Here is a 27,354-nt window from a genome sequence, read left to right on the forward strand (position 1 = left end):
CCTTCGAACAAAATTTTAACCATCTCTGTCTGGTGATGATTTTTTTTTCTTTCTTTCTTTCTGAAAGAGGAATGTGGGGCAGGGTTTATTTCCACATGAGAGATATGCACATTTATTTTGCTCTGTCTGTTTTGACTGTTATAAATGTCAGAATAAGAAGCAGATAAGGAGGGGAAGCCCTGCTCACCATGAATACACTCCCCATCACCACACCACTCACGCACATGAACACTTACCACACGCATTACCACAGCGTGCACCCACATGAACACTCAGCCCATTACCACAGCGTGAATATACATGACTACTCATCACCACTGCCATGACTTAAGTACTCGACTCCTTTTGGGGAGCAATAGAGATGTCCAGATCCTTAACAATTAATGAGCAAATTGGAGGGAAGAGTGTAGCCATAATCTGTTTGAAGTGAAACATAACCAGACGGGTCTCCTGACAGCCTCTCAGTAGGCTGAGACCCAGAATAGTCTGTACTTAAGGACATCATGCCTAACTGAGACAAAGTCAGTGTAACACTAGCATTTGTGTAAGAAAAAAATTGCTGGGCTCTACCAAAGATGAGGGGTTCAAAACCATCCCTGCTCTCTGCACACAGTCTTCTCTTTGTCTAACTCGTTTTGGAATAAATCTGCTCATAAAGTAATCCCGTGCATGGAGGACGACAGAGCCCTATTGTGGATAGAATATTTGCTTTTATTCTTTCTTACATTTACATTTGCTGTCAGGCTGTAGTGGGTGTGTGTGTGTGTGTGTGTGTGAGCACGTGTGTGTGTGTGAGTGCACACGCATATGCCTTGGTTGGGGTAGGGTATTAATTAAACAAGGTTTGGATGGGTTTTATCCTCTTTTGAGTTACTAATCTTTCATCACAAGTCCTGCTTGTGTTTTCTATCACAGTATATACAATTGATTATTTCAGGGTTTTTTAATCTTGAATTCTTTTTTATTTTTTTTCCCACTTCGACCCTGACCTAAAAATTAATTACTTTTAAGGCTCCTATGGGGCTCACTCCAAAACACATATTAAAGGTTTATGTCTCACTTCATGAACAGGTTTTTCTTTTCAGCAAAAGAGGACTTGTAGACTAGATTCAGTGTGTCAGACAGAACATGTCATCTCTTTATACACAGAAGGCACTTTCAGCGTGTATCAGTCCTTACTGCACCTCCTACACCCCGCACCACATTTGTTCCTGGCCATTGTCTGACATGCACAAAAAAATGCTAGAGTCTCTCCCTCAGCAGAGAGGCGAGGACCTCCCCACCTGAAAGCCAGGCTACAGGATTTAAACTTCAAAGATTTTGTGGAAAGACCCTTTGATCTTCCTATGGTTTCCCCTAAATATTACTTGGAAAATTATTTAGTGTCACAGGGGAGAGTTCTGTCTGTCTCCTCCCTCTATTTTCAATGTAAGGTTTTTCAGATCAGAAACTCTATATTGGTGGCATAATCTGTTACTTGGGGTCTTTATTTTAAAAAAAATATATGATTAACTTTAAATGACCCTCTATTCCAGTTGATGTCATTACAATATAGACATAATACTGTTAGCAGTATGGGGGAAATTGTGTGTTGTGTCTCTGCTACATCAGAAGAGGTACATTCCCTATGGGCTTTCCATATAACTTTGAGCTGTCACCACACACCACACACCTTGCTTGCTCAGGCAGCCAGACTGTGAGAGTCTCAAATGCTGTTGGAAGAATCCCATGTCCCCTAAAGCCCCCAGAGCTCATGTTCAACCACTGTATGATCTATCCAGCAGGTCAGATCATTGCACTGAAGTCACAGGCATCTCATGGCTTCTTTTTTGTCACCCCCCCTCCCCCTTTGGCTTTACAGGTATCTCTGGAGACAAAGTAGAGATAGACCCTGTTACGAATCAGAAAGCCACCACTAAGTTTTGGATTAAGCAGAAGCCCATCTCAATCGATTGTGACCTGCTCTGTGCCTGTGACCTTGCTGAGGAGAAGAGCCCCAGTGAGTAGTCTTTTATTTATGTCTCTGTTTCTCACCCCTCCTCCCTGGACGCTGGGCGCTGGCAGAATAGATGGCTACCATGTCCTTTTTTCCTTGGGCCTGTTTAATTCATTACCAGAAATTTCTTTTAATCAAACAGGATTGTGTTCTGGTACCCAGAGCCTGATGGAAGCCCCCATCTTCCTCCATCTTGCTGTCAGCAGAGACCCTTGAAGCCTGTGCCGGGGGATAGAGGGGAGTACCAGGCAGGTTCCTGCTGGGAATTTGCACCAAGTGGATGCGGCTTGATTTAATTTGTGCTCCTGTCCCTTCCCACTGGGGAAATTTGACCAGTCAGCCTGGACCTGCTTTTCTCGTGCCACGAGTGGAAGATAGGGATTTTCCTGCAGTAGCCAGAGACTAGACTTAGGCTTCCATCATGTTGGTGTCAGCACACCCAGATTATTGGGGCAGCCTGTGACCTCCAACTTCCAACTCAACTTCTGCCTGGTCCTACAGAAGAGGCCACTACAGTACTGGGCTAGCATTCTTCACTAAACCATCTAAGCAGATATCGTTGTGGCATGTCATATTTTTGCAGTTAAGTAATTGAGTGTAATATTTAGAGTGATGACTTAATCATTTTTTTTGGACTCCAGTCCTAAGAAGGAACAAAAAGGACACACAGCTAAGAGTAGAGCCTCTCTGTGAAAGCAAACAGCCAAACTGTTTTTGTGTTCTTGGTTGCATACAGAAGGCCTGCAAATGGTGTTCCCAGACAGCTGCATCTCAGGAATTTCCTGTTACCCAGAGCTCACCCCAGTAGCTCTTGGCTTGGTAACTTGAGATACATACTAAGCCTCTAATTTAGGGGTCTGTGTTCCTGTATCTATGGATTTAAGAACAAATTCAGAGGACTTATATATTCAGAAGGAGGGATAGGAAGGGTAAAGGCCAGGAGACATTTAGAATGTGGCTGATACCCGAGATCATCATGACTGAAAGGGCACCTTGCAGTGCTGAGCCCCTAGCAAGGCTTACAGGTAGGCACATGCCACATCCTCCCATGAAGAGTGTTTAACTCCATTGTCAAGTCCAGCTATAAAGCTCCTTTAACGCAGCCTCCAGCTTGGCAAGAAAGACACACTAGGCCAGTAGAGAGAGAAATAGGCCGTTCTTGGCCTCTGGTTGCCATCCCTTTCTCCCCTGTAAGGCTCTGACTACAGGACATCTGCCAGAAGAAACCCATGAGACAATTGTCTCTTGGAGACTGAAGGCTACTATATCCCCTCTGCCATGAGTGAGCCTCTCCCTGAGTCCACCCACCTATCTTGTGGCCAGACAAGATGTGCTTGTCCTGGCTTCTTCCTTCCTAAGCATTGAGGAAATTCTGAAAAGATGTTTTATAACTTGTCTCAGATACGGCAAGTGGTCACTTGCATGTTGCAGGGGGACCACACCTGAAGTGGGCAGATTGGGGGAGGGTTGAAACCTGGATTTGGGTTCTCTCACTGACAGACACTTGCTGTGCCTAGGAAGGCTGTAACCCAGCCACTGAAAAGGTGTAGGAAAGTCACAGTCACCCTCTCCCACTGTCTGAAGGGATCAGTCAGAGTAATTGCTGCGCATCTGTGTAGATGGCACATGCTCAGCTTAAGGGTATGGAGCAGACAGGGCCATCTTCTCAGTATTGACTTTCTCTCCGGGTCCCAGTGTGCAAACCAGTGTGCCGCCCTTGGGGGTGAGGGGCTGTCCTTGACTGTCTGTTGCAGAGAACAGCCCCTGTCCTGTATTCTAGCAGGGCTCTTCAAGCCATAGTGTCTGAACTCAGAAGTCCCACATGCAGGGACCTAAAGGACACACATGGTGTGTGGCTGTAGGAAGTGGGGATGGTATTTGAGAGCCCAAAAGTTAAGTTCACAGGTAAAACTTTAATTTTGGGTCTTTTTCATTTGTTTGTTTTTGTTTTGCTTTAAAAAATAAAAAGAAGAGAAAGCATTCCATTCTATGCATGCCCATAACCCCTGCTCCAGGCATCGAAGGAACCCAGCTGAGAAAAAAAAATGAGCCCAGATTCAGGGAGAGGCCTTGCCGCAAAGTGATAGGCAGAGAAAATTGGAGGACATTTGACACCTTCTGGCCTCCATCCACACATACTCTCAAACCAATGCACACAAAATAATAAATTTATTTTAGGAGTTTAAAATTATAGGCTTGCAAAATAGAGTTCTGACTCCTTCACACAGCCTTCACTGACATTGAAAACTAGGCCTCACTCAGACCTCATAGGCCAGAATTCCCCATCTAGACCTTGGCCTGGGAGGTGTGCTCACAAAGTCTCTTTTGTGCTTCTGCCTGGCCCTACCTCAAATTCACAGGCTTTGCCACCTTCTCTCCTTTTTCCACTCCTTTCCATTCATTCCCTCAGATATTTGTATAGACCTCTGGTCATAGTATAGACTATGCAGTGTGCCATATTATCTCCTTAGAGCCCTCCCAACCCCCACTCTCCACTGAACTGAGTGGCCCAGCCAGTCCTGCTGCTGACTGCAGGAGTGTGGGTCAACTGAATGAGCCAGGATTGAGGAACCAAGATTTGTCCCCTGTAATTCTTGTAAAATGCCCACACCAGAATGTTAGTAAATGAATCAAATTGACATTGCATGGTTTTATGATTTCCAGTATCTTCACTAAATTAATTCAGCCTAGATCTCAAAAGCCCCTCCTCAGGGCCTCACCGACATGGGGTTAATCTATGGGGCCCTCTGCTTTCTCCCCTGCTCTCCTTCTTGCTTTTTTTCCCTAAAGGATTAATGGTAACCCTTTTTATCTTTTATGTCTGCTGAACCTTAGAAAAAAAAGTTATTTTAGGAGCACTAAAGAAATGAAAGTCACTATATTTCATAAGTTTAGCCTGTGATTTTTATCAGCATAGTGATGTATGTTTGTAGCTGAGTTTACATCAAAAATTATTCTTAGAGCTTCTTGAATGAATTATGGCAAAGGAAAAGAGTCTAGAAGTAGATAAGGTTTTTGATTTCTGCAATATATTCTCTTTTTCATGTTTTTATCTCTCATAACACAAGTGTCTTCTCAAAGACTGGAACGTGTGACCAACTGGAATAATTTAGTTGTGAAAACAGAGCAGACGTGTTATTAAGCAGCCTGCTTCACAAAAAGGCATTAAGTGTGGGGAGATAATGAAGCTATCCCCGCATTCTTACTTGAGACATGTTTGTCAGGATTTTGAACAGAAAGGGAATGTTGTAAACCCTTTGAATGTGGCCATTTTGCCCGGTTTATGGAGAAAGCTGCTGTCATACTATTCATCCGGTCGTCATAGGAAACACACTCAGGTCTAATTGATGCCGCATCCCAAAGTGTGAGAATAGCTGACTGGGCAAGGGCTGAGCACCCCCAGCAGCAGCTCCCTGCGCTCCTGCACCCAGCTTCTCCCTCTCAGGCCGGTGCTCCAGAGAAGATTTATCACTCTGTCCCTGTGACTGTTTAAGGACCTGGAACTTAATGACTAAATAGATACAAGCCTTTAAAACCTGCATGGATAAATCCAGACTCTAAAAGAATCGGAAAATCTGAAAGGGGAGCCCTGAAAAATGAAGAATGAGTTCTGTCTTGATTTGGGGGAGAACAAGCCCTGCCTTTATTATTCAGATCAGGGGTCCTTCCGGCTGCCTTGCCTCTGCTTAGGGTTTCTTTTGCTATTTTGAAGGGTTCCAACAAATGTCTTCTTTTTTTTTTTTTAAGAGAATTTTAATGTTTTTTAGCAGATCCAGGCAGGACATAGGCTATGGATGGTCAGCTTCTTAAAAAGTACTAGTCCTGAACAAAACCAGGGGCCTTTCTGTGACAGGAAACGCCTGCCCTCTGGCTATGTGTGGATGTTCCATCACAGTAGGTCTGGCCTCATCCAGAGAAGCTTCCACAGGTTCCGGGTCTTTAAAGGAAGCAGTCATCATTAAGAAATCAGATTTAAACCTTAATAAAGTAGCTGTCATCTTTATAGCTGAAAAGCGCTCTGTATCTCAATTAAGTAGAGATAATATACAATCTTTAGGAAGCAGCGGAATAGAAGTAACCTGATTATGCTTCTTGCAATAGTATAATTTAAAGGAAATCTGATTCTGCTGGTGCTTTGGTTCTATTGGTGGGAGGTGTTTTGTTTCGCTTTGCTTTGCTTTTTGTACAAAACTGTTTGGACCAAAAATAGGAACTCTCCATGGTTAGGAGTTAGCTGCAGCCTGACTCTAGTAGCTGGACCCCCCACCCACCCTGAATATTGAAGACAAGATTCAGTTAAGAGCAGGAGCTAAATTAGCTGGCTTGTTGGTGACCTCGCATTTAAATGAATCTTTCTTTTCATAAGTACTTGACAAGATCTGTAAAGTAGTGTATTTAATTTACTAATTAAATTAAAGCTACTGAATAATGATTTGTCCACATTGATTTAGCTTAAATGGAAAAGATTAGCTTTGTTGTGATCTTGAGCGGCCTTAATGGCCAAGCCAGTTAGACACAAAGGCCCCTTGTGTCTTGCGGGTCAGACTACATAGGTAAGCCAGGCTGTGATTGAATTGCCTGAGCCTCACCCTGCATCCAGCTCTCCTCTGCCTCTCCTTCTATTGTTGCACTGAGCTTAAGAGAATGTTAACGCGGTAATAGGCACAGGGCCTTCCCCATTATACGCCTTGCTATCGAACGGTTCTGCATGACTAGTTAAAGAAGGTGGCAAGAAGATTAATGAAAGCCAGGCTAATGCAGAAGGGGTGCTTCTGCAAGACTTGTACCAAGGAGATATTAGAGCTGAACCAGAGCTTGGCTTTTTCTTTATCCTGTGACCTTTGAACCTGCCTTACTGTTGAGAGCTGCCAGGGAAGTCGACATTTTGATTGATGTTGGTACACGAGTCAGTCTTTCCCATTGAATTCCACATCTGCACGAAAATAGCTTTTCCAGCAGAATTCATACTGGCTAGAAGTGATAGCCAAATTGATGGCTGAAATGCTTTTATGTAGTTTTCATTTAAGCCTAAAAGTATTTGATGGTGTATTCAGTATCCAGTTTTCACAGATTACATGTGTTCACTTACAGGCCTTTAATGGGTTGATCAACACAGAGAGAAAGACCGGTGTTAGGAATGTTCAGAGGTTTGTAGACAGAGCTCCAGGCAGACTTCATAAGGAGAAAAGTCACCATCCTTAAAACAGAAAAATCCACCTGAGCATGCAGGCAACAGACTTTGAGGTCTGTGTAAATAAAGCAAAGCAACTGTCTGGCTTTAGAAAGCTCTGGAAGGAGCTCTGACTTCACACTCTGTGCCCGCCAGAGCCCTCGTTTAGATGGACTCTGTAGACCCCACACTGGGCTCTCTGAACTTCTGGGACAGTGGCATTTAATTTGGAAGGGACTGACGTGGGCTGCCTATAAGACATTCATCCTCTTGTGTCCACTAACTCATTGCAGGGTTTCATGTCTCATTGGGTGGCATCCCCCTGCCCCTCTCAGGTAACCAGGGAAGGTGGCAGTGAGATCAGGTTTTTTACTGACGTCACTTGGCACACCCCATCCCAGGTATCAGACCTGCTGACCACCCACCCTCTTTTTCCCCTGACTGACGGGGCAGCTCCAGCAGAGACCACACATAAACGCATTTCTCAAACATGACAGGCACCCTAGTCCAGCTTTGGAAGAAGCACAAACCTGGGACATTTGTCATTCTTCAGGTGCTCCTGTGAGTGTGTGTAAGAGAAATCCCAGTGAGGGTGGGAAATGTCCGTGGCCTTGGTGCTGTACAGTGGGCACCTGTGTGTACACAAAGTGGCCCACAGCCTACTCTCAGGCTCTGGTGACTCGGGGAGATCTGACCTCATGAGAGAGTCCAGCAGTGTTGTGCTTTTTTAGTCTCTGATGGACCCTCATTTCCGAAGTTCCAGATCAAATATAGTAAGTATTGCCTGTTGGCAGAACAACGGACTCTCCCGAATTAAATGCCCCAGTTATTGGATTGCCTTTTCCTAAGAGTGCTCTGGAGCACAATCAGAAACAGGATGCCTTCCCTCTTAACAGATATGTTCCCTAGCCCTATTAAAAGGGGTCTTCATCTAGCCTGTCAAAGGGAGTCTGCTGGGGTTTTTTAGTTTTAATTACACTATCCAATTAAAACTCCTTGCTGCATTTGGATGCACCTCTCCTTGGGCCTGAGTGGATATGACATTTACAAGGCTCGCCTTTCAAGCAGACAATAGTGTGATTGATGAGGTGCAGGTTCAGTGAAAGAGGCGAGCGAGCGCCTGCGGAGCACTGCTGTGTGTGCTTGGATTTATTTATCATCTCCCTCCCAAACCAGCAGACTGCCTCAATTTCTCCAAGAGTGTGGAAGGGAAAGAGCCAGTGCGGCTCAGGATAAAAATGGAAAAACCTGTAGACATGGGACCATGTGTGGTCAGAGGCTAGCTCCAGGCCTTTGACTCTCTAGCCAGTGTAGTAACTTGTAACCTAAGCTGTAATGACTTTTAAATAGCCCTCACAGCATTTTGGAACAGTTCATGGGGGCTGGCAGGCATGGAACAGGCCCCTGAGAGTTCAACTTCTCAGGATGTGTTCCATCCACTGCCCTCAGCTGTGGGCTGACACCTGATTGGTACCCACCTCAGGGTACCCATTGGTTGCCCAGAAGCTCCCGACCCCAGTTTAGTCACAACTCATGACTTCAAAATCAGCCAGTTGTCTCTTTACTACCTGACCTGTGGAGAGGTGAAGTTAAAAGGCAAGAGCTTGTCCTAAGAGCCTCGCTGATTAGTGAGAAAGACACCAGAGACTGCAGAGGTGGCTTCCCTAGTGTTCTCTTGCACTGCACCAGAAAGATGTAAAGAATGCTCCAGCACTAGCTGGTGTGCTAGTGTTTGTTAGAAGAGTAGGCACGCTGTCCTGGAAAAGCCACCTTCTTGTGTCTCAGTTTTCACTAAACAGTTAACTTGGGTTTTATGGGCCCATCATAACAAATCAGTTATCAAAATAGAGCAGAAAATTTGAGTATGTTTGCATTCCCTACATTCCTATTACCATCCTCCTCAAACTCATCCCTTTGAGATTATTAACACTAGTGAGTCATGGGAGGGCAGGGTCTGTTCCCATGAAAACAAAGATGCCGGACATACTGTTCTACTTCTGCCAAGCTCCCAATTGTATTTTATTTATTTTAGGTTGGCAGGGTGGGTGAATTTTTGTTTGTTTTTATGTTTTGTTTTGTTGTGATTTTATTTTTATTTGTTTGACTGGTTGGTTGGTTGGGTTGGGTTGGGTTGGGTTTTATTGTTTTCTGTTTTGAGGGATTTTTAGGGATGTTTGGTTGGTTGGTTGGTTGGTTGGTTGGTTGGTTGGTTGGTTGGTTGGGTTTTTTTGAGGCAGGGTTTTACATGTAACATTGGCTGTCCTGGGGAGTTTACTGTCTAGGGGTCTTGACCAGACTTATTTTCTCGACCTATTAAAGAATTAAAAGGCAGGGAGATCTCCAGTGCAACAGGTGGCAGCAGAGAAACTTTCAAACAACAGATAAAAGAAGGCTTTTATTAGGAGTGAGGAAACACACACACACACACACACACACACACACACACACACACACACGGATTTTGAAAACCTGGGAGTTGGGCATCTCCTTGAGGGCTGGGTTGTTTCCTTTTAAGCTTTTGGAGGTGCTTCCTCCTGTAAATTAGAGTTGTTCGGTTTGAAGGAAAGCATGGTGGTTGATTGGCCACAACTGTTGTGCAGACATACCCTGATCATAGCCAGCCTTAAACTTTCTGGGCCAGTCCCATCAGCAGGAGACCTACTGGCAAGAGAAGCCCACTAGGCTCTTGTTTTAAGCTGTAAGGCTTTTATCTCAGGTCAGGGGGGTGAGGAAGAAGCCAGCCTTATTGGAAGTTCAGTATCTTTATTACCTACTCTTGTGGCACCACCCTCACCTCCACCCCCAATCTGTCTGTCTGTCAGGTAATTTCTCGTGTAACCCATGCTAGCCTCCATCTCAAAAATCGGCCTGCCTCTGCCTATTTCCAGAGTACTGGGGTCAAAGGCATGTACTACCACGCCCCACTATATTTATTGCTTTTGTGAATCTCTGGGGTCCAACCTGGCCTAGAACTCACTGTGTAACTCAGGCTGACCCTGAACTCAAGACGATCTTTCTACTTCAGCTTTTTGAGTACTAGAATAGCAGGCCTCATGAGTCATGAATCATGCCCAAGTTCCAATTTTTATTTCCAGAATACTAAATTCTGTAAATAAATCCATAAAATCTAAACACCATGTATGAGGTTTTAGATCTTAAGTTGTTGTTCATAGACATGGAAAAAGTAACTGTGCTTGCATTATAAACAAAATTTTTTTATTGCTTCTGAGGTTTCTGCATGCAGTCTTCAAGATGAACTAGCAAATTAGCTTTTTCAGTATAAATGACTAGAAAACTGGGCAGGATAGTTTAAAATCCTGTTTCAGCAGCACAGGCTCCTGATCCTTTAGAAAGTGTGAGGGCCAGTGCAGTGAGGCTTCCTGTGGCTGAGACCGAGGTAAGAGTTGGCGAGGCTGCTGCAGCTAGGATTTGCAGAGAAGGATGGAAGGGGGCCACTTGGGGAAGAGCTCTTCCTGTCAGGGCTGTCACCTGTCTGTACTTGTGGTGCCATATTCAGAGCATTCAGAAATGCCTCTGGAGAGGCCAGGACATGGGGATGGTCTTCTCTTGCCCTAGAGAGACTACTCTGCCAAATAAAGCTTAGAAAGGAATCCAGTTTGGGAAGAGAGTTCAGTGGTAGCGTAAGAATGCCCCCCCCTCATATGTTTGAATGCTTAGTCATCAGGGAGTGGCAATACTCAGAGAAGGATTAGGGGGTGTGGCCTTGGAGGAAGTGTATCACTGGGGGTGGGCTTTGAGGTTTCAAAAGCCCAAGCCAGGCACAGTGGCCTACCGATCTGGATATAGAGCTCTCAGCATCATGTTTGACTGTGTGGTGCTGTGTTTATACTGTAAGCAAGCTCTGAATCACATGCTTCCTTTTCTAAAAGTAACCTTGGTCACGGCGTTTCTTTGCAGCAGTAAACAGTAACAAAGACACCCACCACATTCAAGGCCCGGGGTTTAAGTCTCAGCTTAGGAAAAGAACAAATTTAGGAAAGGAGCCTCGAAAGGACCAAACTGATGATATACAGCTCAGACAGCCATCTCTAAAGCATAGATACCCACAGTGAAATGTCATTCACAGTATCCAGAGTTCAGTCAAAAGTTCACAGAGTTGGACATGGTGATGCAGGCCTGTAATCCCATCACTCAGGAGGCTGAGGCAGGAGAATAACAAATTGGGGCCAATCTAGGATGTATAATAAGACCCCATCTCAGAAGACAAGCAGGAAAACAGCTTTAAAAATATGTCCAAAGGGGTTGGAGAGCTGGCTCAGCAGGTAAGAGCCTGCTGCTCTTACAGAGGACCTGAGTCCATTCCCAGAGCCCTCATCAGCAAGTGGATAACTTTCTGGAATGCCACTCCCAGGGGACCTGCCCTCCACAGACACCTTCTATCATGTGCACATACCCAAATACACACCCATAATTTAGACTAAGGTAAAATGGTTTTTAAAAAATAAATTCAAAAAATTAAAATGAAGAGAAATTACACTCCTGAAGGAGGAGAAATATAAGATAGGGAAAAGAACCAAATGAAAATTCTCAAGCTGAGAAGTAATTCTTCTGTCAAAACATTCATTAATGGAAGAAATAAGGAAGATTAGAAATTATTAGGTGGGGCTGGAGAGATGACTCCGCAGTTAAGAGCGCTGAATGCTCTTCCAGAGATCCTGAGTTCAGTTCCCAGCGACCATATTGTGGCTCACAATCATCTGTAATGGTATCTGATGCCCTCTTCTGGTGTGTCTGGAAACAGGTACAATGTACTTATATAAATAAAATAAATCTTTTTTTAAAAGAGAAATTATTAGTGTGCAGGTTATCTAATACTATATAATAAGTTAAACTTTAGTGGCTTAAAGCAACAATTATTTACTATTTTCTTGGTGGGTGGGTAGGAGCCCACCACAGCTCAGCTAGGTCTTCTGGCTCAGGTCTTCTATGAAGCTACAGTCAAAGGTGTCATTCAGGTGGGACATATGGTGTTGAGTGCCTATTAGTCTCAGCCCTCAGAAGGTCAAGTTTGAGACTATCCTGGGCTACATTGTATGATCCTGTCCAAAACAGGGGTGGGAAGAGAAGGAAAAAAAAGATGTCACAGAATCTACTTTTAAGTTCACTGCATGCTCTGTAGCAGAAATGCTTTTAGTTCTACGTCACCATCACAGTAGAAAGCTAACTAGATGACAGTGGGCTGCATCAGAGAAAGCACTAGCAAGGAGCCCTAGCCTCTTGTGAGATAACTCAGAGCCGCCTCTGAAGTGTTCTGTATTATTGGCTATTAGAAGCAAACCACGAGGCCATCCCATAAACAGCAAGGGGTTACATAAAGCCACAAGAATCCGGAGAGAACACCATCAGGATGGTTGACTCTGCCTGCCATGGCGAGTGAGCCGTAAGACAGCAATGGAAATGGTGCAGACTTGAGCCAGTGCTGAGGGCACAGGCCAGCAGCTCCAGTACACTCTAGCAGCTCTGTAGCTGCAGTCTTGGAACAAAAAGCTGCTCAGGATCTGATTTAAAACATCAAACCACTAACCCTGGAAGCCCAGCAAGGGCTAAGCAAGATAAATATAAAGAAAACTACATCAAGTCACATCATAATCAAATTGCTGAGACCCAGTGATAAAGAGAAAAATCTGAAAAGCACCCCAACAAAGCAGCTGTGCACATCACAGAACCAGGATAGGAATGATGGCCGACTTCCCGTCAGAGGCAATGGCAGCCAAAAGACAATGAAGCAGCAGCTCTAACACACTGAAGTAATATTTACCCAAAGTCTGCATCTTCCTGACTGCTCCTCAGCTGAGGGTAAAATAGAGACATTACAGTTAGAAGGTGACATCTGTCACCACCAAACCAATGCAAAGGCATACATCCTGAAGGCTGGGGAGGGAAAGCTAGAGTAGAACCCAGCTCTTCACCAGGAAGAAGCTCCTCGAGTCCATGTTTGGCACCTGCCTAGAATGAGCCAACTGGAGGGAAGGAAGCAAGGCCTTGGGCTGGGGTGGGGAATGGGAGGGTAGGCTGAGCCCAGCCCACTACCTGTCCTCAGTCAGTCACCTTTCTAGGATAACAGTTTGAATTCATGTTTGGAACACTAATTTAACTGGTAGTTAAGTGAATTATCTCCCCAAAGAGAAAACCTTCATTCTTTCTTGCTGCATCCCCTCAAAAGTTGGCCAAGTGTACTCCACTATTATATATTGAATTTTGTGCCACAAAAAAAAAAAAAAAAAAAAAAAAAAAAAGTGAAACCTTTTTTCTGTGTTTTGGTGCATCTATAATATATTTTTAATTTTGCCACACAGCCTGAAATATCTGCCCTCTGGTTCTTTATAGAAAAAGTTTATTTGTCTCAAAAGATGAAGGTAGAAAGACAAAGGAACCCTTTCATTTGTCGAGCGTGCCCTGAGTTGCCATGTGTCTCCTAACTTGGAGCAGCTCTGGGGTATGTCTCTACTCCTTACAGAGCCCTGAATTTGTTGGACATCATCTTGTGGTGACAAACTAGCAGACAAACATTCCATTCTAGAAGTGAGTGGCCCGGGGTTACACAGAAGTTGGAACAAAGGTTATGTCCTGCTTTTGCTACTGACACAGCTAAGGACTCGGACGTCTGTTCCTTCGAATGGAAGTTTATCCCCTACCGTGACTCAGTCTAGAGCAGTGATTCCCAATCTCATAACATTAGCAAAATTATAGTTATGAAGTAACAGTGAAAATGATTTTATGGTTGGGGTCACCATGTTATTTCTAACTGGAGGAACTGTATTAAAGGAAGGCTGAGAGCCACTGCTCTACAGAGCTATTTTCTAACAAATCTTGACCATGCTTGGGATCCTAGATTTTTCTCTAAATGCAGGAAGTTAGCACAGAGGAGAAAGTAACTAGATAATAATAAAGGGGGAGGGTGAAAATTGCTGCCAAGGGTTTATCACTGAATAAAATCAAATCTTCAGCTAGAGGAAAGCAGGAAGGAAGCCCAGTGTAGTGAACTCAAAGGCCAGGACCAGCACCAGGAAGGTGGGGGCAGAAGGAACAAGAACTTAATGCCATCTTTGACTACACAGTCAATTAGAGGCCAGGCTGGACTCCATGAGACTCCCAAAAATCCAAAGGAGGGTGGGACCTTAGGTGATAATAAACACAGAGGTATGAAACAGTTTTGTGGTCTTGAGGAAATCATGCTGTTCAGCATTTCTACACAAGATCCTGATAAAGTAGTCATTCTGGGCAGGCGAAGGGCTTAGTGGGTAGAAGTGGGTGACTGCCTGTGTACCTACACCAGCCAGCCAAGCCCCGGATCCATTGACAGACGCTGTTTCAAGGGAATACAACACTGAGCAAGCAGGACACCTGGTGCCCTCTGCCTCTACTCAAGTATGGACACACATATACACACATACACATGCACGCGCACACACTCTTTTAAGGTCATTTTCTTTCCTCTTACTGGAGAAAAAGTACATAATGTGGGATTTTAATGCTTAAAGAGTATTGGAAGAGTGTAGACACAAGGAGAGTCATTCAGAGTATTCCTGAAGTATTACTTGTTTTGTTGTTGTTGTGTGTTACTGGGGATTAAACACAGATTCTTAGTTCACTTTCTGATGTCCCTGGAGACAACCATTGCACCAAGGAAAAACACTTGTCCAACTGTTTGCGTTCCTAGCTGAACTAGCCATTTATTTCATGGGACATATTTTTACTTGAAGGAACAAACTGATTTTCCAACCCTGAGCCTTTGGCAGCCATTTTCTTAAGAGCAAGTAAGTGAACCTGCTAGTTCAGGTAGAAAGAAGATGCCAGGTCTGTCCTAGTAATGGAAGTCAAACTACCTTAGATCCGAATTCTAACTTTTGAAAACTGTATCTGTCTCTGAGAACTTGGCATCTCATTGTTTCAAGAATTTTCTGACACAGTCAGTGGTGCTAAAACATGACTTCCATAATACTACATGCTCCATAAGAACATGCTCTAGTACTAGGAGTCCACACAGTGCAATGAACCAGTAGTTTTCAAATGGTGAGATGCTACAAACCCAGGCAAGGTGGACATACACCCTGAGAATTCTCTGTCAGCGTACCCCAGAGGAACTCACACACCAATGCTTACCACTACACTGTGCTCAGCAGCCAGGATGCCCACTGTACAGGAACCATAAAGGAAATACAGAGTGTGCACAGTGGGATTGTATGGAAGGAGGATGGAAATGGTAATTATTACATTAAGCCAAAGAAGCCATACTCAAAACACATTCCATTTGTTCTCGCCCATATGTAAAATCTGGGTTTATTTTTACATATGTGTATATGCATACACAAAGACGTGGCTGAAGATCATGAAACCAGAAAGCAAGACTTAAGGAGTGATGGGCTCTTAAGGGAGGAGTAAGAAGGAATAAGAGCACATGACACAAAGGCAGAGAGAGGGCCATGGGGGCAGAGACTAGCAGGAGCAGGTGGCAGTGGGGGCATGGGAAAGTCAACAAAAGGAACTACATATGAAAATCCCATAGCAAACCCATTTCCTTGTGTGCTGTACCAGCTTTACAGACTGGGAACATCTAAGGGTTGGTTGGTTTGTTTTCCTTTTTTATTTATTTTTTAAGGCAAAGAGGAAGATTTATTCAAAGTCCAAGACCAAGCAAGAGGGTTTTGTTGTTGTTGAGGTTGGCTCATTGCTTGGCTGGTTTAAAACAGGATCTTACTGTGTCTGTGTGCTGGTTACAGTATATACCTGTATCACATCTGGCCTCCAACCAGTGGATTTTAATGTAACAGCACAGAAAGCTCACTAGTGAGATTTTACATTCTATACTACAACTATGCTTTTTTAAAAAGCCACTGCACTGGGAGCTTTATTGGTGTAAACATCAGAAGTCTTTACAAAGAGCATCAGTGAAGAATGCTGCTTGACCCATAGGTCAGACATGCTGTAGAGTGCCCTCCTGACATTCATGCAGCCTTGGTTCTATGTGCAACAGATTATATACTCAAATGACAATTGCCTAGTGTAACCCAATATAATAAAAATAAGATAATTTTTATGTATATAAGTATGCTGTCACTGACGTACCAGAAGAGGACATCCGATCTCATTACAGATGGTTGTGAGCTGCCATGAAGTTACTGGGAATTGAACTCAGGACCTCTGGAAGAGCAGCCAGTGCTCCTTAGCACTGAGCCATCTCTCCAGTCCTAAAATAATGTTTCTTAAACCATGTTTATTAAACTTTGGATAATATAAGAGCCTTTCAATTAACATACTTATGTTAACTCATGGGCTTATATTTTTAATGAATAAATTTACTTTAAATTTTTCAATTTTAGCTTCTAGCATAATAAAAATTAATAGCTATAATCCATATAAGCTAAAACTCTAGGTTCAGTAATGTTTAAGAGTGTAAAAGGCCCCTGGAACCAAAAAGTTTGAGAACTGGAATGTATGGTCTCGAAAACCATCTTCAAATGTTTTGGAGTTGAGGATGGCAGCCAGGACACGGATTATTAGGGAGCACGAAGGAGGGAGGAAACAGATCCAGACCTGGTGTTGCTGCTGCAGTTTGGATGGATTTGAGACATATAGTCTTGCTCTGTAGTCCAGACTGGCCTCAAACTCCAGACAATCCTCCTGCCTTGTCCTCCTGGGTGCTGGGATTACAGATGTACAGGTAGTTGAAAAGGGCGGTTGTATAGGTAGATGTTTGAACCTAGAGAAGATCAGAGCAGCAAGAGCTGTCAGGACCTGGGTGAGGGCTGGACGTGAGAGCTAGTCTGAGGAGTGACTGTTGTAGCAATACCTCCCATTGTACTAGAGGACTTTCCTTGGAAGGAAAGATGGGGTCTTTGTGTATTATTTTGTCTTTTCTTCTAAGTTCATAATTTATTATCCAAATTAGATGTTGCATCATCAGCTGACTGTAGGTTCTCTAGACATAGGAATTAAACAGATGAGCTCAGACACCTTCAAATCCATTTGTGCTGGTTGCTTGCACCACTGGAGTTATTTGTATTGGACCCTAACCTGGAGGATAAGACCATCAAAGCCATACCTCCAGATATGGCCAGTGTACAATTTATTTTGCTGTAAGAGTGAAAATGGGCATCAATTTCTGGATCTGCCTTCAGTTTCTGACTAGCTGTGAGTTCAGTCTGCCAATATCACAACTTCCTCAGTGTGCATAGCTATCCGTCTTCCCAGCCGGAAGTGACTCCCCCATGTGTCCAGCGGACTACAGAGACTCAGATTTTTACCTTGAAAGGGAGGTGCAGCTGGTGTTAGGACAGCAGCTTAGCCTCCCTGGAAGCCTTTGCTATCTGGAGAGCAGGCTAAACCAGGTACCCCTGCTTGAACATCGAAGTGTAAGATGTGCACAGAGGCCAAGTAGGTCAGATGCAATCAGTGTGTCAGAGGGCAGAGGTCATCGTGCTCTAGTTCCTCTCTCGTTGTAATGTGCTCAGCTAGCAACTCCATATGAGACCAGAGGAGTACCAGAGCTGCAGAAAGGAAGAGCCAGCAACCAAGCATTTGACTGTACACTTTAAGCTCAGCATTCAGTACATGGAGGTCAGAGGATCAGGAGTTCAGAGCTAGCCTCAGCTACATTGCAAGTTTGCCTCAGTTACATAGCAAGTTTGAGGCTAGCCTTGGCTGTATGAAATCCCGTCTCAAAAACAAATAAAGTGACCAAAAGAAAGTGTGCTCTTGTTCATTTCCCACAAGAAGTCCAGTGAGGTTTTTTTATGCCCTTCTAAGCAAGAGGAATTAGAAACAGCCTAACACCAGAAGCCGACTGTTTCATCCATTCTGCCATAAGGGGGAGAATCCGAGAGCCTCCTTTATGGTGCTGCTATTTCCTGAGTGCTATTTCCAAGGTGCCAGCAGAGCCACAGTGTGAAGCACAGATCCTGTCACCAGTTGGGATGACATGCAGCCATGTGGGGAGGGGCATCACAGGAGATTACAGCAGAGGTGGGATGACAGAAAATGTTAAGTTAAAAAGAAAAAGGCATATTTGGTGAAGCACCTTTAATCTCCACACTCAGAAGGCAGAGGCAGGTGGATCTCTGAATTCAAGGTCAGAGTGAGTTCCAGGACAGCCAGGGATGCTCAGTGAAACCTTACCTCAAAGAAAGCTGCAACAAACCTCTCAAATTTCATTAAACCTTGTGAAAACTCAAGACAGCTAGAGACGCCTGTGGGTATCGCTGCACTGTTACTGGGGTTATGTGTGAGATTGTGGAGGTTTTCCTTTGTCTTCTGAATTTCAAGCAATTTTGATGTTTTTATAATTCTTATAATTGAAAAGAAAGAAAAGAGATTTCAGCTCACTTTGGTGTTCTGGGCAAATATGCCACTGGGGCTGGGGATCTTAGGCAGAGATGGCTGTGGCACATGCCAGGTGTCACTGCTGTTGGTGCTGGCAGGTGTGTCCTCAGACACACACACACACACACACACACACACACCTCTCTCTCTCTCTCTCTCCCTCTCTCTCTCTCCCTCTTCTCTTCTCTCTCTCTCCAGAAGCACTTCCCTCCACAGCAAGGTCTAGTAGCTGTCCCATCCTGAGACAGTGGCATCTTTTGTTTTAGTGAAAATGAATACAGAAGACAGATTACAACAGAAAGACTCCATGTCTCTACTTCTGACATTTGGATTGTAATTAGCCCTCTTATGACTCCATTCCATCTTCTCTGGTTTACTTTAAAAATATGTGAATGTAGAGCCACATTTACATATAAAGATTTTCATTTCAATATTCAGAAGCAGTTGTAACATCTCAGTGGCTCCCCTGAGCATGTGACCAATGCTTAGGTGCCACATTTACCCCCATTAGGCTGCATTTTATTCCTCTGGCCCTGTAAAAGCAAGTTGGATGGGAGAAACCCAACTGAAAACAGTACCTTCAAAATAATTATTGCGGTACCCTCTGGTGAAAGTTCACCATGTAGCATAAGCCATTCGTGTCTAGTTGGCAGGTTCATGGCAGTTAATGTGCCACACTCAGATAGCCAGGCCTACCCACCATGCTCTTCTCTTGAGTCAGCATTCTTTCTGCCCCTCTTTAGCTCAGTGCCACATGCACAGACCACTATGTCAACTGGTTTCTCTCCCTCTGGACTCTGGGGGACCCTAGGGAAGCACCCCAAATACAGCTCAACTATGTATGTTCCTGCCATTTCAGACCTACTAATTGGCAGATGCAGGCATACGAGTCCCTCCTGTCTGCACACCAGGAACTTGGTCTGCTCTGGGTCCCTCCACAGCCAGTTTGCCTCTTTTTGTCCTCCATAAAACTACCCCAAAGCGCTCTTCCCCATACCTGACAAGTCTTCTCACCTCCATGTCTCCTTGGCAGCACCTGTAGCTAGGACCCTCGAAACATACATCACACTTGATCCTCATTCACTTCCCTACCCTGCCCCAACCTGTCCTCTGACAGAAACTAAGCCAGCAAAGCCCAGAGGCTGGAGTGAGGGACCTCCAGGCAAAACCTCTCAGGGGCAAATCATCCCCTGGCCCTGTACTCTAACATAAGTGCAAACATGGCTATTGTTTTTGACCTGAGCTTGTACCTCAGGCTCTGGTCCATGGCTGCCTGCCATGGCTATCCATCACCCTTAGCCCAGTTGCAGATGGTTAGCTCAAGTCTGAGATTGCTTGGGAGCACACAGAGCTTCGGTCAGGGCCATATCTAGAGGCTCCCTCAGTGGAGCAGATGCTTTCACTGCCAGTGACAAGTAGTCAGGTCCAAGAGAGTGAGTCCTTCATTCCCATCTGCCTCCTCCTCAGGCACTGAAGCAAGAGCTGAAGACAGGCAAGGAGCACACATACGCCAAGAACAGCAGAAAGCAGGGTCGAGGTGATCCTCTGGCCTTTGAGATTTGGCTAACAGCGATTTCTTTTAACGCCCAGCTCCTGTGCAGATGAGCCTCAGGCTTCCCCTCTGTGCCTGCCACAGTTGACAAGGCCCGTGTATCGAGGTTTCTCTCCCAGACTCTCACATGTGCTGTGTACATTTGACTGCCAAATCTACAGGATGCTTCTCATGATGTCGCAGCTTCTCATGCAAACCACACCACCTGCATCTTGAGGGTTTGTCAGTGACAGGAGGAAGCAGGTGGCATAGACTGCACGTGAGGGCACTTACCAGAGTGAGCAGTGAACCCCGAAGCTTCAAGTCTGCAGGCCTCCCTGAGACCTTCTGGTCCTTCCTAGCCCTAGGCCATGATGTCTGAGTCATGACCAGGTGTCCACACAACGCCTCCTGGGGGAATGTGTCTGTTTGTCCTTCACGGCCCTGTGTCCTTCATAGATAGCTCCGCTTGGTCACAGCATGGCCAACAAATGTCTCTGCATTGTTCTTCCACAGGATGACATTACTGAGACTCCAGTGTTGAGTGAAGGAGAGCATTGACAATTCACTTCCCTATCAGAAACAAGCAATTTATACATTAATGGACTGATTAGATTCCAGTCAAGAATTCTAATGTTTTAGAGCCACAATTTTAAATCAAGCTTAATTTGTCAACTGACTGAAAGTGAGGGGCTTTTTTTTTTTAGAAATTATTAGTAATTTTTTAATATACGATTTATAGTCCCAATTAGTATCTTGTAATGATGTTTCCAGGATAAAATACCAGCAGCTCAACTTTTCTGGCCACAAATGTACAACATATATCAGTTTATTTTTGGAGATCTGAAAAATTAGCTACTGTAAATAAAGTCCCCAGAAGATTTCTCCGGGAAGGAGGGGAACTTACAGTAATGTAGGTGACATTATTAATTAATAATGTAACCAGAAACTGCTTCAATTAAAAGGACAATGGATGAGGAGGCCCAATAGGTATGTGTGGCCTGGTGAAGCTGAGAAGGGCCTGTAGGCTGGGGCCGGGGGATGCAGGCCTCTGGTGTCATGTGCCCAGAGCTCGTGGTCTAGACAGGTCTCTGTGAGCAGGACCATGATCTCAGGGTATCTTTGGCTGCCAGTATTGGAAATCAGCTTCACGACAATTGAAGAAAAAGACCTTAGAAGGGCCCTAAGTCTCTCAGGTGCCAAGACCAGGCACGTGTAGATCAACTAAGAGTTTAGGGCTGAGGCCAGGGACTCCAAGGAGCCTCATCCTCTTAGCTTGTCCTTGTGAAGGTCACACATACTGACATCTCTTGCTCTATTTAAAACTGTGGACCTGTCGGGCATGTGCATGCTATCAAGTACAGACAGGATTGTAGACATAGCTTCAGGCAGGCAAAACAAGAAATAGGTCTGACAGTCACATATGGGGGGCAGCCACACAGGAAGTGCATCTGAGAGAGCTTTCCCGTGTAGGTCATGGTGACAGGTTCAGGAAAGAGCCCACATCAATCTGGTGGAACCGGCAAAAGAGCACCATCGGCCAGGCATGAGGTGACGTGAGGTTGGACCACACAAGTCTAAGAAGTGAAGTCAGTAACTGAAGGGAGAGGAAGGCGTGGGAAAGAATTGGATTCAGGTTGGTGGCATTGCAAGGTGCAGGCGTGCTGCTGTCTGCAGAACAGCACTTGCAGCCATCTGCTCCCATGGCCTTTAGGAAAAGCCTCCGTGCAGTGACCAGACCAGGCCATGCCCCAGCAGGAGCCAACAGTGATGAGGCCAACTGTTGCTCACACACTGTCCTGTTGGTCGCTTATTTCATTTGGAGCGCAGTTACTTTACTTGCAGAGTAATCATTGGTGAACCAGCCTTCTGTTCAGGATGCCAGTGCTTCGGTACTGACCCTGTAGAGGGAGGCAGCACTGTTAGGAAGGCAAGCCCTCCTGAGGCACGTTCCTCAGTGCTGTGCACAGGGGACCTGCACTGTGAGTCTTCATTGTCTGCCTTAGAATCAGCCTGTGATGAGAAACCCAGCCTCCCCAGGGAACACGGCCATCCATCCTCCACGTGCTCTCGCTAAAGTCTGGATCAGGGAGGACACTCGGGGCACCCTACCCTCCGTGGTGACTCACCTGGACCCTCCCCTCTCTCCAGGTCATGCGGTATTTAAGCTCACGTATCTAAGCAGCCATGACTATAAGCACCTGTACTTCGAGTCTGACGCAACCACAGTCAGTGAAATCGTGCTCAAGGTGAGTTCAGTGTGGCCTCCCAGAAGTCGGAGGGTGGGGTTCTACCTGGACTAGTCTCAGGCCAGGGCCACACCTGCCTCAGCCAAAGCAGGACTGTCGGCTTCCCTCCAGCCCCCAAAGGCCTAGTTCTTCTCTGCTTTTTCTTTCATGCACCATTTATTTTCTCCAACCACTGTCAGGAGTCCCTTGAGGCTCCAGAGCCAGCTGAGGAGACAGTAGTTTTGAATCACTCAAGGTGATTTTCTCAACCTGTTTGAAGCATGCCAACTGGGGCTATCCTGAGATAAAGCTCAGCCCAGCACACGCACCAGGTACCTTCCCTGTGCTAAGTTAGCATTCCAGCTGCCTCAGCAATGGCTATGCTGCCCCTAGAGAGCTCTCCCTTGTCAGGGGAGACAGAACAAAATACACATTACACCAATATGCTGACAGTCCCAGAGATGCTGTGTGGCTTGTAAAGGGGAAGCTGCTGACACTGCCCCGGGTAAACAAGCAGATTCCAGCAACCCAAGAAGGGGACAGGCAACAAGCCGGGTCTCTGAGAGGCTGTATCCAGGCTAGGAGGCACCTCATGATCTTGTTGATTTAGGAACTTAGGGCAGGTCCCCTTCTCTGAAGTACCAAGTGCCACCCAGACCAATGGTCTCTGTGGTACAACTGACCAGGACTCCTCAAAACCAATATCCCTTTCCTAAGGCAAATCCTGTAGGGTCTAACAAGTAGAAGAAGCAGAGCTAAGGAGTAAGAAGGAAGATGTGCCCCTTCCCAGGCATGGATGACCCTGACCAAGTCACCTTACACCCTGGGCTTCAGTTTCCCTACGTGTAAGGTGGTGACCAAAGTAGCTGCATGACCCCTATCTGCAAGCGGCTGCTCAGGTGTGAATAAACCAGATGGGTCATTCCTTCCCGGGAGAAGCAGTCAGGTGGTGGTGACAGAAGCTGAGCTACCCTTGAAAGTTCCCGTTTATGCATGACCAAAGTGCCCAGAGGAAGGGGAACTCGGCTGGGTTGATGACTCTGGTAAGTTGGCAGAACCAGGACTTGATGGTTGATGTACCAGATTCCAGAATGTGCACTGCCAATGTCTAAGGCTCCCTGGCTTTATAGGCATACAGTAGTCACACACCACATGGCCACCAAGAAATTGTCCTGGGAGGATTCAGAAGTTCACAGGCCAAACTACCAGAACTTCCCCAAGGAACAAGGGTGAGGACAGTACCCACTCTGCACCGCTGATTTCCAGGGAGCCAAGAGTTACTTGGCAGAACCTCACAAGACAGTCCAAGGAGCTTGTCCCAGGTGTTTGCTGAGTGGGTAGAAATATCCCAGTTCCCCCTCATCGGGACCTGGACTTATTTTTATAGCGAGCATTAAAATATTCAAGACGTGAGAAGGATTCTAGTAAAATTATAATCTTGTGTTTGACATCAGAATAATTTCACACCAGCAGATTGATGACAGAAACACAGGTTTATGACTTGGGTTTGAGACGGAAGATCAAGTGCAGAGAAATCATTGCAGGACTGAATGCTCCCTCAGAGCACATGCTTTTCTGCACCCCACACTCCCAGGCCTGCCTTCTCCCCTGAAATGTCTGTGCGCATCTCAGGATGTCTGCAGAAATCTCACATCATCATGCACCTTGGAGGGCTTTGTCCCTGGACCTGCCTGACTCACAACTATTGTGGTCCTGACCAAAGGCTGAATTTGACTTCTCTCTTTGAGAAGGTTGTATGTCAGCTTTCTAACATTCTCTCCACACCTCAGCCAGGCCAGTATGAACTTTGTGCCAGAGCTTAGCTTCTGAGACCCCAGCCAGGCTCCACAATATGACAGAAATGTTAAATTGAGGCTCTTTAAGGTCCATCTTAGACTCAAGTAAAAATGAGAGTTTAGATCAAAAGTAAATGGAGAAATTAAGACCCAAAGGCTGGTGCCAGCTTAGCCATCACAGACAGGCTTTTTGTAGGATGACGAAGGGTCCCCTCAGTAGGGGCTGAGTAACAGCTACATCCAGCATGTCTCACATCCCGTATCTCATCTAACCCTCCCAAATGACCTGCAGAATATAGACATCATTGTCCCCATTTTCGAGGTGAGGAGATGGAGGCTCAGGTCTCAGAGGATGCAGAGCCTCCCTGGAGACCTGTGCTGCTGAGAAATGCCCTCCACCTACCACATCCGCTGGAGCTGCACAGTGCTCAGTTCCTCCTTCCGCTGGCCCAAGATGAATCTCTGAGGAACTGTTGGGCTCTTCACACCGGGTTCTTCTGTGATTGAGTGATGGAGGCTGTGGCTTTATTGACCATGAAAACTCCCTATATTTTTATGCCTTAAGCTGTAAAGTGCATCGAAAGTAAAACCCTCTATAGTGCATAAAATTGGGCACGTTTTAAGCCACAGCATATTAACCAGCTAATGGCAGACCAAAGGGCGTTTTTATCTTTTGATTATTACATTAATCTTGCATTAAAATTATCTATGTGATTATCACAAAGTACTGAAGATAATAAATTTAGGGAATAGTTGGCTTGTTAAGGACCATTTTAAAATGCTTTTGTCAAATTAAATGTGCCAAAAATACACTGCAAACACCGGGTCATCTGAGTCCAAACAATAAAAGCCAGAGATGGTGTTTACCAAGCACGAATATGCCTCCCACTATCCCCACACCCTGTCCACGCTGTCCCAGATCACCCTTGCCAACCTACATCCTGATTGATGGCTCTCAGCTGCTAACTTGGCAAGGCTGTGGCCAGGTGAGGCAGGCCTTCTGTACCCTCGTGCCTGCCTGTACCTCCCGCTGTCGGAAGTGTGGAGGGACATTGCCAGAGCTTCAATCTGCAACTGTCCCGCTCGAGAGCCTCTAACCACCTTCTCCAAACCAAGGCTGAGCTTTCTGGTGAGGCTTCGGGATGTGTGAGTGAAGGAATTGTGTTTTTACAAAGAGACAGGGGAGCCATGTCTGCAGGTGCACAGGTGGCCCAGAGAAGACACACACTACAAACTGAAGTCCACCCTGACCTCAGTCTCCTCGCCTTTCTTATCTGGTCCTGGCCGGTGGATGCAGTGGACACTGGAGGACACCTGCCAGACTGTCCGGAGGCAGGGGGAGCACTGCCTCTCACATTTCCTCTTTCAGATGTGGAGGCCAGGGATGTGGTAACCAGGACTAGGGAGCTGGCTGGACAACTCTGAGAGTAGGGAGCAATCTGGGAGGCAGTCCATACCAAAGAACATAAGCCTGGGAGTCAGTAGCCCCACTGCTCAGTGACTGAGAAGCCTGCACTGGGCCTCCTGCCTGTGGTGAGACAAGGGCTCCTCCTGGCCTGCCAGGCTGTAGTGTCAGAGCAGCTAGTCCCAGGATCCCTTGCCCAAACCTAACCTCCCTTCCACCCCATGTTCTACCCTAAGGGCACAGCCAGTGCTGCCAAGTGATGGCCATGTCCTCTTGCTTTCTAGGTTAACTACATCCTGGAATCACGAGCAAGCACTGCCCGCGCTGACTATATTGCTCAAAAACAAAAAAAACTGAACAGGCGTACAAGCTTCAGCTTCCAGAAGGAGAAGAAATCAGGGCAACAGTGACACTGGCCTCCAGTCTGGTGCCACAGCCCAGATTGCCTGCCAGGCCAGGTGGACCAGAGTCCACTGGCATCCTGTGGTGCCAAGACCCGCAGGCACAGGCTGCTGGGCTCTAGGGCGAAGGTCTAGAGGTAGGCCATTGGACCGAAACTTGGCAGCGGTTCTAAGGAGCAATGCCCGGGAGCCAGATCATCTCCTGGAGGGGCCAAGCGCTGTCAGCCGTGTTCACGGCCTGGCAGTCCCACCAAGGATGTACATAGCCATGCCACACGTCTCCTTGCAACTTGATCAAATTTCTTAAAGCAAACAAAGAACAAAAGTGTACATTTCTCTCTTTTTTTTCCTTTTAATAAACAGGTGTACTCTTTATCATGGTTGGTATAATGGACCATTCTTTGGGGCGGAGAATTGACTATATTCTTTAAAATCTGTTCCCATATTGAACAGGCAGATTACAAAAGCTGTGGTTGGAGCTCTCAGAAGCAATGTTTAGGCTTAGCCAGTAGTTTGAACTGTGCCATTTGTTTAAACAAGTGCATTTGCTTTGAGAATAGCATCTTACTAAAGTTAGGAATGAGGACCTAGCATGTGCCGTGTGTGAGTGCGTGCGTGGGTGCATGCCTGCATGCGTGTGTCCAAGGCTGTCATTTTCCCCTTCTAAGGCCTTCTCAACATGTCAGCACCTGTGATCCAAGAGACAGGTGCTGGAAGGATAGTGTGACAGTATCTCTAGGTGGTGCTGAGTTCCCAGCCAGTCTTCTCTCATAGCAAGATTTATATAGTCAGCCTGCCTCGCTGGCCCTGAAGCCTGTCTCTGATCCTCTTACCGGTGCCTGCTGTGGAGCCAGAAACTGCCGCCGCCGCCGCCGCCGCCGCCGCCGCCGCCGCTGCTGCCGCTGCTGTGCTGAATCAGGGAGAAGGAGAGCAAGCCCTGGGCAGAAAAGGCAAGGTACCCAGCACCCTGACACCACACCACACCTCTGTCTACACCAGATGCCTCTGCAGACCTCACCATGGTCCCGCCTGCGGCAGCATTCTTTCATACTGTCTTGGGCCAGGGCCACAGCCGAGATCTTATACGACCTGTGTTTTGGACATTTTTTAACTCATTGTGTCTAAGCATCTCAGAGACAAGTGTGCTTCTTTGCAAAGGGGTCGACTGAATGAATGCTTCTCTCATTCTGATCTGTTCAGCAAACAGAAGCACCCTTTTCTAATGTCTTCCATTCCTATCCCCCCCCCAAAAAAAGAAATACTATTTGTAGCTTGCTCTGTATTTGAATTTTTAGCAATTTTATATTTAGATATCTTTGAAAATGTAAATGACTAATTTGGTCATTAAATCTTGTCACATATTCAATATTAAAATATTAAAATAAAAGTCATAAATACCCTCTTGTTTATTGGTTTGAATTCTAAAGCCTTGAGCATGCAGTGCTGAGATGGTGACACCACAGCAAGTCTTCAGGGCGGGTGGGCAC

The 27,354-nt window shown here is 45.8% G+C and overlaps 1 protein-coding gene across 7 annotated transcripts in view; it reads left to right on the forward strand.

Annotated features, from left to right (window-relative positions):
• The window catches only part of MAPKAP1 (MAPK associated protein 1), a 211,676-nt gene extending 184,549 nt beyond the window's left edge, over positions 1 to 27,127 (forward strand). For 6 of the 7 annotated variants that reach the window (XM_080927363.1, XM_080927361.1, XM_080927365.1 and 3 more), the window contains 3 exons: positions 1,862 to 1,999; positions 22,189 to 22,286; positions 25,751 to 27,127. In XM_080927363.1, the coding sequence (XP_080783489.1) occupies positions 1,862 to 1,999; positions 22,189 to 22,286; positions 25,751 to 25,876 (362 nt within the window). In that variant the 3' untranslated portion in view covers positions 25,877 to 27,127. The other variant, XM_080927366.1, reaches the window with a different exon arrangement.
• The last annotated feature ends 227 nt before the right edge of the window (positions 27,128 to 27,354 follow it).

Source organism: Micromys minutus (assembly GCF_963924665.1).
Source record: "Micromys minutus genome assembly, chromosome: 13".
NCBI lineage: Eukaryota > Metazoa > Chordata > Mammalia > Rodentia > Muridae > Micromys > Micromys minutus.